We start from the raw sequence: 14,976 nt of genomic DNA, 5'->3' as shown, positions 1-14,976 counted from the left end.
ATCCTCCCTGGATTTGGAGAGAGAATTGTAGGGTCACTTGCTGTTCTGAAAGTGGAACAGCTGAGTGCAGCCAATAGAACAGCTGTAAGTTACCCAGGAGAAAGGTTGGGCCAAAGTGCCCAGAAGATCCTTGGGATGAAAATCTTCCAGGCTCAGGAAGGGCTGCTTGATGAAAAACAAGATTTCTTGCAGGAAGTGGTAAGAAATGCTGGGTGCAGCAGCAGTTTTTCAAGTTTGTGTTATAAAGAACAGATCTGTCGAGTAGTGCTCTGAGAGACAGATTATTCTTTTAACATGCTTTTGCCAAGTGCCTTTTCCCCCCTATTCCTGTTGCTCTTTCTGTCAAAGTATGGCAACATGGAAGCTATCTCTAGGAGTCTTTTAGTCCCAACACAAGCCTAAATGGTGTTAATTTGTCATTTAAAATAGCTTTGTTAAAAAGAAATTTATTTTCATCTGTCTGTTTTCATTTGTGTCATTTAACAACTACTCAACAGAATTCTTCACAAGATCATTTGAATTCCTGTGGGTTAACTAATTTGTTAGTATATTCCTTTTTAATTCTCTTCTCCAATAGTTGCATTCTCTTTTAATATGGAATAGAAAGATAAAATGCAGAAAGCTTCTCCCAGCAGACTCTAAGCACTGTCTGCCAGGGGGTGCTATATGATTGGTCAAAGCTCTATCTCTACTTCAAAGATTTAAAAATATTCTTGGAATTTTCTTAATATTTGCAATTTATAGTTTCGTTTTAAACAAGGATTGCTGAACACTTACAGGTTGTGTAATGTTTAGTTGCATAATAATTTGTAATGTGTGTGATAGAAAGTTTGTGTTTGGTGTTTGTGTTCCCAGCTTGCTGTTCTACCACTTCAGGTTTGAACCTTGTCCTGAACTTGATTGGTCATTTAGTGGGGCTAAAAATTTGTACTTCCTCCCTCTATTTGAAAATAATGTTATTCACATAGCCATTTTCTAAATTTTCCACCTTGCTGAAAATAAATGAGGGAATAGATGTGGCTTATAAAAGCATGAGGATTTTAAGGAAACATGGACTTCATAGTAAAAATGTTTTGCATTAACTTTGGGCAAGAAATAAACAATGTGTTCCAATAAACAGCCTGTCATCTGCAGGCCTGTTTAAAATACACAGGGCTAGAATGAACAAGTAGATATGTATCAATTGTGCCAGTATTTAAAAATGAAAAGGTGTCTTAGTGTTTTATTTAGGTCTGTATGTACAAGTCAGTAATTTCAAGGACTCCATGTATAGGTCAAGTCTGCTTTTCATTTACCTGTGCTCTCTGAGTCATTTCTAATGGGCTATGAAAGGTGACTAAGAAAAACTTGTGAAGAGCTATGTAGAATGGGGAATACAGTTGTGTTTCATTTACTTAGTCACTGTCCCATTATCTAACAGAACTGTCAAGGTTTTTGATTAAATTTTTGCTTGTGCATAGTATAATGGTTAAAGGAGTTAAGGGAATGAGAAGAGTACAGGAGATGAGTAAATGACTTGGAAGTTTTGTGGCAAACAAGTGGCACAGATGAGTCTCTGAACTGACTCAGAGACCAGTGATCTCTTCCAGTGACCTCCTTGCTGAGAATTACTTTCTCATCTCTTTGTCAGGTGGTGATAATGATGAAAAAACCTTGTAAAAAAGGTCTATTTATTGTCTAGCAGTAATAGTTTAGGAGGTGAATCTTGTGCTCATTAATTATGTAGTGGAGGTCTTGTGGTCCTTTCTCATCACGGTACCCAGGAGCATGAGAACCTTCTGAACATCTACAGCAGTCTGAGCTTTGACCAAGATGACCTGTGAGACTTTTCTTCTGCATTTACAGATAAATATTATCAAGTGCATGTTCTGATACCGCATCCACTAATGCCAGCCTGTCCTGCAGGCAAGTGGTTTAGAGCAGGAGCAGCTTCACCTGCCCTGTGCTCAGCCACTGACCCTTCTCCCAGCAAACCCCTCTACTTGTCTCACCTCTGCCTTGAGTTTATTTTATTTAACCTCTGCCAAGTTTTTATTCCACCAGTGCCTCCCCTGGCTGGCACAGTTACACCCAGATTCCAGAGTACACGTGGGCCTGACCTCTTGGTACCTTGGCGGCTGAAGGGGAAATGTGGAGGATTAGGAAGGTGTTTCCAGGTCCTTGCAGATTATTTGTTCCAGAAGAGGCACCTGTGCTGCAAGGCAGGGGTGTGTGATAAATACTGTAAATGAGGTTGGATTTATTTGTAGTACTTTGGTCCTGATGTGCTACAGTTGTCACTCATTGGTGACGTTTAGTCTGGCTGAGGCCTGAGAATGGCATTTAAACAAGAACAGTCATTTTGTAAAGCTGTGAGGCTTTGTTCTTTTTTTCCTTCCTCTCCCAGCAGCTCTGAGGCAGTTTATTTATGCCAGTAGGTGCATAAATGAGGGAGCAGAGCAGATGGGCTGGTTGTACTCTGTGGCTCCCAAGAGTCAATTCTCAGTTCTTCTGAGCATGATATGCAGTGTACATGCTGTTACTGGGTAGGGAGCTAATTGCCAGGGGTTTTATCTGAAAGTACTTGTTTGAATTACATCTAAACTCTTAAATTCTTGAGCAAAATCAAAGGACATTTTCCTAAATACCTTTCCATAGATTTCAACAACAATACCACTGGGCTGTGATCCAAAACTTTTTCAAGCTGAAATTCCATCAGCTCCCTTACCTCTCTTCCTGGCTCCCCAGCTAGCTTCCCTAGCTCCCCCCAATAAGTCAACTCTGCTTCTCTTACATTCCCCCTTCTTCTTTGAGCCAGGCAACATCAGGCTGATGTAGCTATATTGCATTTGTTTTAGGAAAACATGCCTGTCTTCATCACTGTGTTGTGACCCTTTTTTTTTCTCAAGCTTGGCATACACTGTCGGGTTGGAGAAGGTGAGAGTGATTTTTATACTGTCATTAAGGACAAATGAAACCCTGTCGTGTCCTCGCACCACAAAGTTGAGGTTTTGTTTTAGATTTAACGTGACCTATGAACTCAAATTGTGCATGAGTGTTTTCTTTCTGTCTGTAGTGCTTATTTTCAAAATAAATTTTCTGTAGGTTCTTTTTCCATGTTGGGTGTGTGTTGTTAACCAAGTGCATTTGAATCCTGCATTGTGTTTTAGTTCATCAAATGTCTTAATTTAATGTTTTAATATGTTCTTTGTCAAGGACCAAACTTAGAGGATGTTTTCAGAAAACTCTTAATTTCATCTTTCATGTGTGTAGTTTGAAGCTCACTTGTGTTCCTCAGTTTCTTTTGTCTATAGTAGACCAGGATGAAGCAATGAGAGCACTGTTCATTTTAATGGCATTTATAGTGGTTTTGCATAGATAGAACTTCACAAAGGCAGGAATAAACCAAGAGCAGGCAGTCTGTCACTTGCTTTAGTCTTTATTCTCTTATTCTGGGGAGAAAAAACCCAAATTTAAGATTGAAGTAAGAGTCAAGGCATTTTTTTAAACTGAAGTTGGACATAAAACTATCAGAGGAAAAAGCTGCCAGGTTTTGGATTGTAACCTGGTTCTTTATTTCATGGTTATTTGGTCACTTTGGAGGTATCAACTGTCTTATCCTGCTAAGAGGAGTTGATAATTACTGCTAGTAATTATTTTCCTTAAATAATGAAAGGCTGTTATTCATCAGTCCTTGCTAAAACAAAATCTTCACCTTTTAGATGAAAGTTAACCCTAATAACTATTCTGAAGTTAAATGTAGCCTGAGCACAAGAATTTCCCTACTGGGGGATGTCTGACTAGCTGACGTTCCCTCACAGGTATGAAAGGTATGATGTTTCATGGTAAACTGAACAAAACTGAAGAGTATGAATTAATACCTTATATGTTGGAACCTGAGGTTGATCAAATATTGAAGCAGAGGCCCAGAGGAGTTTTGAAATCTCCATTGTTGAAAATACTCAGAATCTGACAAACCCTTTAAAATTGGATTTGGGGTTTTTTTTGGAGGTTGGACTACACAACCTCCTAATATCCCTTCTAACCTACATCATTAAATGTTCCTAAAGCTGTCTTCATTTGTCTGTCTGACATGGCCCAAGAGCTGTATACTGTTTACTAATAAAGACTTTTTTTCTGCCCTGTATTTTTCAACTTGCTGATACCACTTTGAATTAACAATGCAGATAAGAAGTTACTTTTACCAGATCATTCAGAGTAAGTCTTCAGGTTTTTTCTTGTTTTGAAAAGACAATTTTACAGCACAGGGTAACCTCTGAAAATTAATTGCATAGCTAGGGAGCGTGGTCTTAAGTGAATGAAACATCTCTCAAGCTTGGAGAATTTTGTGTGTTGTGGGAAAATGGCAGGATAAATATGCTGCCAGGGTATAGGTGGGGATGCTGAGAGGCCATCTAGCAGCACTCTGCAGCTGGCAGGGCAGCTTGGAGCTAGTCCAAGTGTTCTCTGTATTTACTGTGATCTTTGTTCATGTATTTGAACTGGTGGACGTGCAAATTGTGCAGGAGGTTTCAGGACACTGCTGACCTTCGACTCTGAAGTACAAGGAACCTGTTGAGGTTTGCATGTGTGGGCTCCTGCACCCTTTTGCCTCTCTAGATCCACTTTTTTCCAGCTTGTCAGAGGCAGTGGCAGCAGCAGGTGACAGGCTTAGGCAGATTTATTCCCATCTAGTGCCTGCTTTTGAGGAATACCAAGGCCACACACTGTTCTTACTCATCCTATATGGCTCTGCCCATAGGTCTTTGCTGTGCTTGGTGAACTTGGGGCAACTTACAAGTTCTCCTGTTTAAAAATTCTCTTAAAAACAATGTGCTAGCTTAGTTTATTTGGGGGCACTTCTGTTTACTAAGTCCTTGATCTGTGAGAGGTTTTTAGTTTGTTTCTCCCCACTGCCAATTAGTACTTGACTAAAATGATTCTTTGCCTGCTGCCCCTTATCAAGTATTCAGATTTTACCTCTTTGTCCTCATTTCAAACATAGAAATGTCTTGTCCTAAGTAGCTGCATTGATCAGCTCTATATAGTTAAATGCATTCCTTCCTTGGTGATGGCAGATTAATATGGGTTTACATTTGTAAAAAGCTGATACTCATTAGGTTTTTGGAGAGAAATGCCAGCTTTCTCACTACTTTTTGAGTTACATACTTGAATAACTAACTGTGTGTACATTAAGGTCCAGTTTTATATACTTAAAAACGTGATTAAAAGAGTTCACTAGGTGAATTTGACACCTGTGTGGAGAAGTTTCAAAGTAAAATGCTCACTGTCTGTGTTTTGTGAGAATTGTAAATGAAAGCTCTGGGTTCCATTGGCTCTGCAATATTGAGTTTATTACTAAATTTTAAGCAGCTGTTCCAGTCTTCTGAATAGCAGTGATGCAACTATATTCAGAATTTCATTTAAAATGGCATTTTTTTAAGTTTATAAAAAAGCCTGTGCTTTTTTGTTTGCATTGAATTTGTGACTTACTTGTGTAAGTAAAAGATTGAAATTGCACTGTTCTCCCAATAGCTTGATTTGGTGTGGTTAAACAAGTGACAAAAGACATTTTCTCCCCCACCTCTTTACATTTTACAGAGGATGTTAAAACAGCCTGGGGATGATATTGAGTCAAAACTAATTTAAACTAAATATGTCAATATCTGCAATTTGTTCATAAACTGAAGCTTCTAAAAAGGGAACATGTCATTTTGGTCTCTTAAGCATAACAATTTTATTTTTTAGTCTACTTCAGAGAGCACTTCCTTTCTGAATGTGGGGCTTAGATGTGGAAAGTAGATGTTTGTCTTCTTGAGACCTAGGTGGTCTTTAGACTGTGTTGGATTATGGAGCATAAACTACTGCTGGACTTGTGTGTGGCTTTAAATATATGGGTAAACACACAGATATGTGATTAAGGTAATAAAATAGTAGCCTAATTTTATGGCTATCAGAATGAGCTCACATGGTACCTATTTACTTGTCAGCAGTCAAAAACAATTTTAACACAAGCCACTTACTCTGTTCTCTTCCGTGCAATGCTGCTTCTTTGCCAGAGATATTTAGACCAGCTTCCATGTGTTCATGCTGTGTTTCTCCCAGATATTTTACTCATCACCGTTGCTGAACAATAGCAGAACTTCTTAACTTAGGAAAAGATGTGAACAGTTGTACTGAAACTTGAATATTTAGTTTTTGGCTTTTTTATTGATGCTTTTTGCATCAGTAAAGAAGTGAGGGATGTGTCCTTCAAAATGTCAACTTATCAATATTTGCTTAAAATAAGTAAATTTTACTTAGTTACGTGCTTTTGAACTATTTTTATAGGGTTTAGTTTAGCAGCTTTTAAGAGGAACAAGAGGAAGCTGGAGTTGGCCGAAAAGGTGGAAACAGATCTCATTCAACTAAAGAGAAGAAGACAATCAAATGAAAAGGTTAGCTCTTGTTTCAAATTCTTGTGTCATCCTAAGCTTACAGCTGATTGCTAATAAATTTCATGGCTTATGTGATAAGACTGATGTAGCCTGTTCTCCTTGTCCATCTTAATGTTTAGATGATACAATGAAAACTCAGTGCAGTTAAAACTTTCTCCGTTGCTATTTGAAAACCATACCATCACTTTCTATCTTGTTTGTGCTAAGAAAAATATTTTGTTCATTTTGAACTGGAAATATGACAAATGTAAACACAAATAGATAATTATTTACCAAAACATTTTCTTTAGCTTGGGATCTCTGTCACTGTTTCCCACTTTTTAATGTTTCCTGAGCACACTGCATTGTGGAACTGGAATTGGTGAAATTTGAAATATCAGGTAGGTAAACGTGTGCATCTGTGCATGCATCTGGCATTGACATGGCCCACATTACTTGTGCTGCAAAACTACCAGGATTCCATCTGTTCCTCTCCTTCCTAGTTTAAATGTAGAGCTTTGGTTACCTATGAGAGTGTCATTCACAGTATTCGTGTTTAATGTTGAATATCAAAGTATAGCTTATTAAATTAAATGCCTGTGCTTTATTTGGGGCCTCTGGGCTTCAAATTGGCCATTTCTCTTTGCTGAGCTTCTGACCACTGAGGAATTCCATATGTTGATATAAATAAAGTGTAAATCCCAGAGAATTGTTAGCAAAAGTGTATTCTCTGTAGTCTGCAAATGCAAACTGATAAATTAGGCATCTATGTCCTTTTTTCAAGGAGCTAAGACCTATGAAGAAATTAAGGATGGGGGAGCTGTGGAAGTTGTTCATTTTGGAGCTTTCCCTGTTCACAGGACTTGAGTTACCCCCTTGTGAAGCTGGGAGTGTGGAGATGCACCTGAGGGAGGAGGGGTCCCTGGGCAGGATTGCTGCTCATGTAATAAGGGACAAGTCAATGCTTGAAACATATGCCAATGCATGAGCTTACCAACCTGCAATTTGAAATTTCAAGGGCTCCAGAGTCCTGTGCAGCTCTTGTGGGAGGCAAAGGAGGTGCTCAGACAGAGCTCTTTTCCCTGCTGTGTAATCCTTGCTGGTTTTGTCAGCTCTGGGCACATCCTGTGCGTGGAGCAGGGGTGAAAACCAACCCATGCTCCCAACATGGGATTCTGGTGTCATCCACAGAGTGCAGGATAATTGCAGCCTTACAGGAAATAAGCTTCTCAAAGTAGTTTTTCAAAATGAAATAGAAATGAAAAATCAAATTCTAAAAGAAAAAAAATGTCAAATATATCTCCCCAAACTAGTAGAAAAGGGTCATTTTGCAAGGATGAGGTGTGTGATTTGTTGCCCTAAAACTCACAGTCTGTGAACTCACAGCTGTGCTCTGACGAAAGGTTTTAAAATAACTGGTTTAACACCATTTAAATACTTGAGTAATTAGAAGTGAATCTCCTTGTCAAAGTTACTTTAATTGATAAATACTCATGTAACTCTTTTATCAGCTGTGCTTCTCTGGAGCTGCAGACCATTCCTTTCAGCAGGACTTGAGAGCTGTTTTATTATCTGGTTTGACTCACCCTCTTCAGCTCTGTGCTGCAGCTGAGCTTGTGTGCCCCTGTTGTCAGTGCTGCAGGCTGTGGGGAGAGCAGGGTACAAAGGATGTTAGCAGAGGTGGAGTTGAATGGGATCAAAACTAACAGGCCAACGTGAAGAGACAGCATTGCAGACCAAAACAGACTGAAATTACTTGGAAGTTTGAGCTACTGATAAATGTCACCAGGTAAAAAGAAAAAGACAGTCTTAAAAATTAGTTTTCAGTAAAAATGTAATTATACCCACCTTAAAAAGAATGAGGCTGTTTAAATTTGTCAGTGTTTGTATGGAAAAATGTGACAGTGTAACTTACTGAAGGAGCTTTATTTCCTGTTAAATGGAGTTTTTGCTGTATTTTTCATTGTTCACCCAATATAGGATTTGGAGAGGGAAGATCCATTAATAACTTCACCAAATTCTGAAGGTGTAAAAACTCAGTCTTTTTAAAGTTGCAGAGTCTTACTGATTTATGTAGCTAAGAAATAATTCACACAGAAAAATTACCTAAATGTTCTCATGGGAGGTGACTGTGTTCATCCAGCCAGATGCCATTCTCAAATTCTCCCCTCAAGCACCAGTAAATATCAGAAGTAAATATTTATCTGCTTACTGTTAGTCTGTCTTTTACCAGAGGAAATTGTCATTGAAAATAGCTTAGCAGAGCTTGGCTAGAAGCCCTGATTTTAATTTGTCTTCTGCGATTACAAACTTGTACAAGTGATCTCAGCATATCTGTAAAAAGTTGTCCTTCTTGATTTGAGTAAGGGACACTAAGAACCCCCAGTACACATAAGGTTTTTTGAACAGATTAGTGTTTGTAAGTTAGTATTTTATAGTCTAGTTATTTAACTACATAAATAACATTATTTAGGTTGAATTGTATTAAAAGTGGGTTGGTTTTTATCTAGTTTAACATAGATACTCACATATATGCACACCAATTGGAATTATATGTGTGGAGTCAACAGTTCCATGTTCTTCAGTTACTGTATTAAGACTGAACATATTTAGAAAATATTTTTGTCTATGTGCAGGTAATGGTAAGTGTAGCACTCAACTATGGCAGTTCTAGTGTCTGTCTTTATTTAGTCTTGCAGTTTGGAAATTTCATTTAAAAAGAAATAAATGTTCCATCCCACATTTGTGTGCAAGTGGTCTTTGATAATAATACCTTACAGTTTTCAAAAGTATGCTTCAAAATCCATTTAATACAGGAAAAGAAACCTAAATAATTTTGACCCATTCCAGTTAAAGCCAAAACAAAACAAACCTTGTCTGTGGAAATAAAATATGGAATAATTTCCTCATCTTGCATATGAAGATCAAAAAAATGTTCTTTTTTACACACCAAACAAGTGTTAAACTGGGAAGGCTGGGATTGTTCATCAAGCTTTGTACAGTTTATAGTTGGGTACTAGCATATAAATGTTAATTGCTTCAATCTGATTAATTTTGTATTTTGTCAGTTATACTCAGAGATGAGATTTAGTGGTAATTGCTTTTCGTGGCATTTCAAAACTATCTCAAGTGGAGAGGGAAAAGGCCCTGTGTGTAGAATCCTTCAGTGAGCACTGGGTAGAGCTCTCCTCATCTGCTAATTGCTTCCTTAGGGGCTTGGAGGGATGAACAGTTAAATTTTTTTATGTGCAGGAGGGAAGGAGGGGTTTTTTAAAATGCTTGATAGAACTCTGCATTGTGTGAGTATTTGGACCATGGTTTAATAAATTAATTTCCTTTCCTGCTGCAAGGTGCAAATTAAGTAATGTGAGGTCTGATTTATGACATTGACTTTGTTGTTTCCATGCAAAATACTAACTACATAATAGATTATATTTAGGTTGCAATACTACATTGGTAAAACCCCCAAACTCCTTTTGCAGGGGACGAGTATCGTTTAATAGCTGAAGTCAGATACAGAATTTTAGATAACACCAAGTTTCCTTTGGAACGTGCAAAATTTTAAAATTTGATTAGCTAAATACATAAATCAATAGAAAGATAAGGACAAGCAAGGTGAATCTTGTTTAGTCCCTTTTTGGACCTGTGCAAAGTTTGGTCTTATTTTAGACTTTGTAAATTGTGGTGTTTGCCATAGTTGTTTTTACTGTCCTGACACCAGCTTGACAGGATCCTCTGCTTTTCAGCACTCATATGGTTTGAAGGGGTGAAATGTGTGACCCTCAGGAGGGGCAGTGTTGCAGTGACTCCTCAGGGACACGATGCTTTTCTGTAGGGAGATGTACAGGAAGTTTGTGTTAAATTGTGATGAGCTCTTTATTTATTGCTCTGGAAATCAAAGGGTTGCCAATACCATTCACATACAGTGAAGATACTGACAGTGTGTTTTTCCCATTGGATGTGGAAAAGAACAAGTCATCACTGGTTTTCAGTTTGCTGAATAAGGATAAATACAGCATCAGTATCAGTGAATTCTTTTTGATCACAAACCAGCCTCCTCAACACAATTAAGAAGAAAAATACAGAATTCCTTTGCTTCAGTGGTACAGATTTCCTTCTGAAGATTGTGTGGGCCAAGTCAACCTTCCCTTAGCAATGCTTCCTTTAGAAATGATTTCCAGCCTCAAAGCTGCCTCATTTAAACAACCTTTGACAGGCTTGATTTTTGTATGTGTAGTTGTCTATTAATCAAGTTTTTTGTTGTGGGTATAATTTCCTTTGATGAAAGGGGGCAGGGGGTAGACAGCAGCCCCTGTATCACAGTAGTTCTTTACTACATGGAAGTTATGTTGGGGAGAGGTTTGTCCAGCCTGGTCCTGGAAACCTCCAGGGCTGGGAATCTCCCGTGAGCAGCCTGCTCTGCTGCTTGGAGTGTTTTCAATGCTCTGAGTAGGGCTGTTTGAACTGGGTTAGCATCAGCTCAGGGTGTGTCTGCGAGTCCTGGAAGTTGGAAAATATATTTGCACATGAGATGTTAAAAAAGGGTTCCTCGGTTTTCTTTCATCTTTAGAACTTGGAAGGTTACATACCTTCCAAGAGGTGGCTTGAGAAAAGAGCTGGCTCTTTTCTTATCCCCTTTGCTTCCATCATCAAAACTCCTTTTGTTTCTACTTTTCCTACCTTCCCTGATCCCTAATCCCTCTTTCCTGTGTTTTTCAGCTTACTCTTCTTCCCAGTGCCAGGTGAAACCGTGGATCTCTAACTTTTCACTCCTCTCTGTCTTTAAGCAGTACTCTGCTTTATTGTTGGGACATCCATCCATTTATTTTAATATTCAGTATGGTCAGTGCCAGCATCTGAGTGCAGAACTTGCCAGGGGAGCTCCAGGTGTAGGTGCAGAGAAGAAAGTTGCTGTTTCTCTGGCTGAAAGCCAAGGATAAAACTCCTGCATAGGAGTTCCAGTTGCTTGAAAAGTACTGTGGGACATGGTGGTGCTGCACTGCCTATTTTTCATTTTGAGTCTGACACAGAATTAACCCAAATGTTTACTCTTAAATTAAGTGTGGCCAGTCCCATCAGCACTGTGGTACTGGAAATGGTGCTTGATGTGTGACATAATATGCCCAAGGAAATTTTAACTGATGGTGGGAACTTGATAATTTGAAGTTAAATAGTTAGGTGTTGGTTTGGGTTTTTTTTTTAATTCCTCCCTCTGAATTCTAGTCCTGCAAGTTCACGTTTATATGACAAAACTTAGTAACCTTTGGCATTATTTCACTGGGTAGGTCTATATAAGAGGCTTGTGGCTAGTGCAGCAGCAGTGTGCATCTCTGGAGTACGTGATGGATGATGGATCAGTTTTGTTTATTTGTTTTATTTCCTGTCCACTGCATGCTGTGTGTGTGGTGGAGCAGGAGGTCCGAGTGCCTTGCCCTGGGTTCTGCAGAGAGGGGAATCTAGGCCAAGCCTAGGCAGAGAGGGGACAACTGCTCCTTCTTTAAGAGGGGCTTGGTGTGGTGTATTAAGGAATGGGGGAAGGATATAAAGAAAAGCCCCTGCTCCTGTGGGGAGTAAATCTACCTCAGAGAACATGGAAGTAAAGACACTTTCCTAGTTACCCTCTACTTACAGGTAGCAAAGGGTAAAATTGAATCACTCACTAAGGATTTCTGAACTGACAACAAGTCTGGCAGAAAGAATCTGTCCTAGGGGAGATTTTTTTTTTCTTGAGGTTTTTATTTTCTATCTTGCTCAGAATATCACACTTTTCTTGCTCAGATTATCAGTGTTTTCCCTTTACATGGTAAACAGCTGCTTGGTTTTTTTGGTGGTACTTTGTTGGTTTTTATTTTGTTTTGTTTTAACTTCATTTTTTTTTAATCACACATCTTTGAAGATCAGAGCCTCTGAAAATGCTTTCTTGGGTCTTTTAGGAAAGGCTTTTTGATGTGGCATCAGTTGCTTAATCGTTTCTTAGTGGACAAGTGGCAACCACTAAGAAAAAATGACTTCTGGCACTTTTGTGAGTAAAAGCAGGTGATCCAAGCATTGCATGAGTTCTGAGATGTTTATTACCTTCTTACTTTCACCTGTTTATTACTGGAGAAGTTTTATTAAGGTCCTGTCTGAGGCAAAACAGCATTTTGGGAAGATTGATGGCAGTGGGTACCAAGTGCATGATAACAAATCCATTTTGTTACTAGACCTCCCACTTGCACACTCCTAAGCAGTATGATCTGGCTTTAATATACTGTTTTTGCTGTTTATTTTTTTGTTTGTGTGTCCTGCAGGAGAATGACTCAGGAACCTTGGATACAGTTGGTGCAGTTGTTGTTGACCAAGAAGGAAATGTCGCTGCTGCTGTCTCCAGTGGAGGTTTAGCACTGAAGCATCCTGGAAGAGTTGGTCAGGTGATCATTGTACATTGCTTTTTTTTTAGTTGGGAATGATTGTTCAGGGTCACAAGCAGGTGTCAAGCAAGAGCTGTGACAGCAAACTCCTGTTCTCCCTTCCTTCCTGTTAAAGCCTGAAGGCATTTTCACTGTGTTGATATGTGAGTGTTGTTTTTAGTGTCCTCCATCAGAGTTATAAAACAGGTTCTGTAGTCAGTTACCTTCTGACAGAGAGATCAGTAAGTAATTTCTTGGGCTTAAATACCTCCTTAACACCACAAATGGTCTCTTACATGCTTACAGTCTTAAAATAAGATTTCTCTCAATATTAAGGGAAGCTGTCCTAATCAATTTTTAAATGATTTTGTGAATTGGAGGAAGTGACAAAAGTAATACAAGAACACATTAGATATTTATGATGTGTTATATATAATTATGATTATAAATTATGTATAGTTCTATTTATTATTAATGATAATAATAATATATTTATGATGTGTCACCTTATTGTTGTTAGGGAATTTTGAGGTGCATCAAAAATTTTATACTCCACTGCTGTACAGCTGTATTTTTGGTTGACATTTTCCAGTTCTCTTTTGAAATGTTTTCAAGTTTGTTTGTTTGTTTTTTTGAATGGCACAGTGAAAGAGACTTTATATGAACAGGGTTATCTTTCCCTTCATTTTCTGTTAAGCTAGGTGAAAATACTGTATCTATGACTATCTCAAGAATAATAAAAGGATATAGGAAAACGCAGTGGAATTACAATATAGATACGTTATTCTTATTCATCTTTTGTATTAATACTTGGATCTTTCTTGGGTTTCTTTTTTTTGTTAGTGTTGTTGGTTTGAAGTTTTTTTTGTATTTTCTTTTTTTTTTTTTTTTAAGGAAAGGGAGTAAACCAAAAATCTCATACACTTAAAATTCATGATCAATGTGCTTCTTTCCTTAGGCAGCTCTTTATGGTTGTGGCTGCTGGGCTGAAAATACAGGAGCTCATAACCCTTATTCCACTGCTGTGAGTACTTCAGGTATTTACTACTTTTATAAATATTTAATGAAGTTGCTGTCCTTCTCTGTAATGAGTTTGCAAATTTAAAATGCCAACATCATTTCCAGACTATATTCTAAATTTGGATTATTTATTTGCATATATATATATGTCTCTGTGTGTCAGTATTGTCTTTAAATCCATGAATTGATCTCTTGTTGGCTGCTTATATTGCCCTTTTTACTTAATTAGCAACCATGGGAATTTTTACCCTGTTTTATGTTGCATTGAAAGGACATGCTGTATTTGTTAGGTATTAAGGAACCTGTCCTCCTGTGAAGAAGAGCTTATTATTAAATGCAGAATACCTTGTGTAAAGATAATCAGAGGGTCCTTTGGATACAAAAAGCCTACATGCAGTGTATTTTCCTCAAAAATATTTCATTACTATTTCATATGAGTATTTAAGTGAATTTTTTTCTTCATCTCTCTTCTCCTTCTGAAAGGAAAGGGAAGAGGCAAAACCAAAATACTGGGATTAGTGTATCAGAAAATATTCATTCAGCAATTGTGAAAGTGATGTAAGAATTTGTTAGGAGAGCTTCTGTTCTTTTTCTTGGCTCAGGCTCAGGGTTCTGGACACACAAAAGTTTTGTGTTCATTTGATGGCTTGCAGAACACAAAATTCTTAAGGTGAAGTTATGTAAGAGTTGCTTTTACTTTTTTTTTTCCTCCCCCTAGTTGTATGAACAGCCTCAATCGTAAAAACTACTTGTAGCACTTTTTCGTAAGTGTTTGTGTCAGGTTGCAAAATTTATGGTATTGCCCACTGCACAGTGGTCAGAGTTAGCAGCATTCAGTGCAGGGAGAGGTGAAAATCTGCAGAGTTCAGATTCAGGGCATTCGACTCTGTCCTGTAGGCAGTGCAGAGTTAGGGGCCTGCTGCAGAAATAGTTGAGGGAGCGAGGTGACAGGTTGCAGAGTCAGGATTTGATAGAGGGTGAAGATAATATTTAGAAATATTCTGGGTTGCTTTTATTTCCCCTGTATTCACATCTGTCTTGGTCTGTTGAAAATTTACATAGATAAATTTTCAGTTTCATGTCAGTAAAAGCAGATATCCTTTTTGGTACTTACTCAGGGCATGGCTCTACTGAAAAGAGGAATGCCAGAAGATGTTTTTACTCAAGGGACT

At 38.2% G+C, this 14,976-nt stretch overlaps 1 protein-coding gene across 3 annotated transcripts in view; it reads left to right on the top strand.

Annotated features, from left to right (window-relative positions):
- Window positions 1–14,976, top strand: part of TASP1 (taspase 1) — an 82,070-nt gene that overhangs the window by 24,974 nt on the left and 42,120 nt on the right. For 2 of the 3 annotated variants that reach the window (XM_063391541.1, XM_063391539.1), the window contains exons 8-10: window positions 6,310–6,416; window positions 12,686–12,805; window positions 13,743–13,821. In XM_063391541.1, the coding sequence (XP_063247611.1) occupies window positions 6,310–6,416; window positions 12,686–12,805; window positions 13,743–13,821 (306 nt within the window). The remainder of the gene's footprint in view (window positions 1–6,309; window positions 6,417–12,685; window positions 12,806–13,742; window positions 13,822–14,976) is intronic. The other variant, XM_063391542.1, reaches the window with a different exon arrangement.

Source organism: Prinia subflava, chromosome 2 (genome assembly GCF_021018805.1).
Source record: "Prinia subflava isolate CZ2003 ecotype Zambia chromosome 2, Cam_Psub_1.2, whole genome shotgun sequence".
NCBI lineage: Eukaryota > Metazoa > Chordata > Aves > Passeriformes > Cisticolidae > Prinia > Prinia subflava.
Note: the sequence above shows the minus strand (reverse complement) of the source record. Positions and strands in the feature narration are given on the sequence as shown.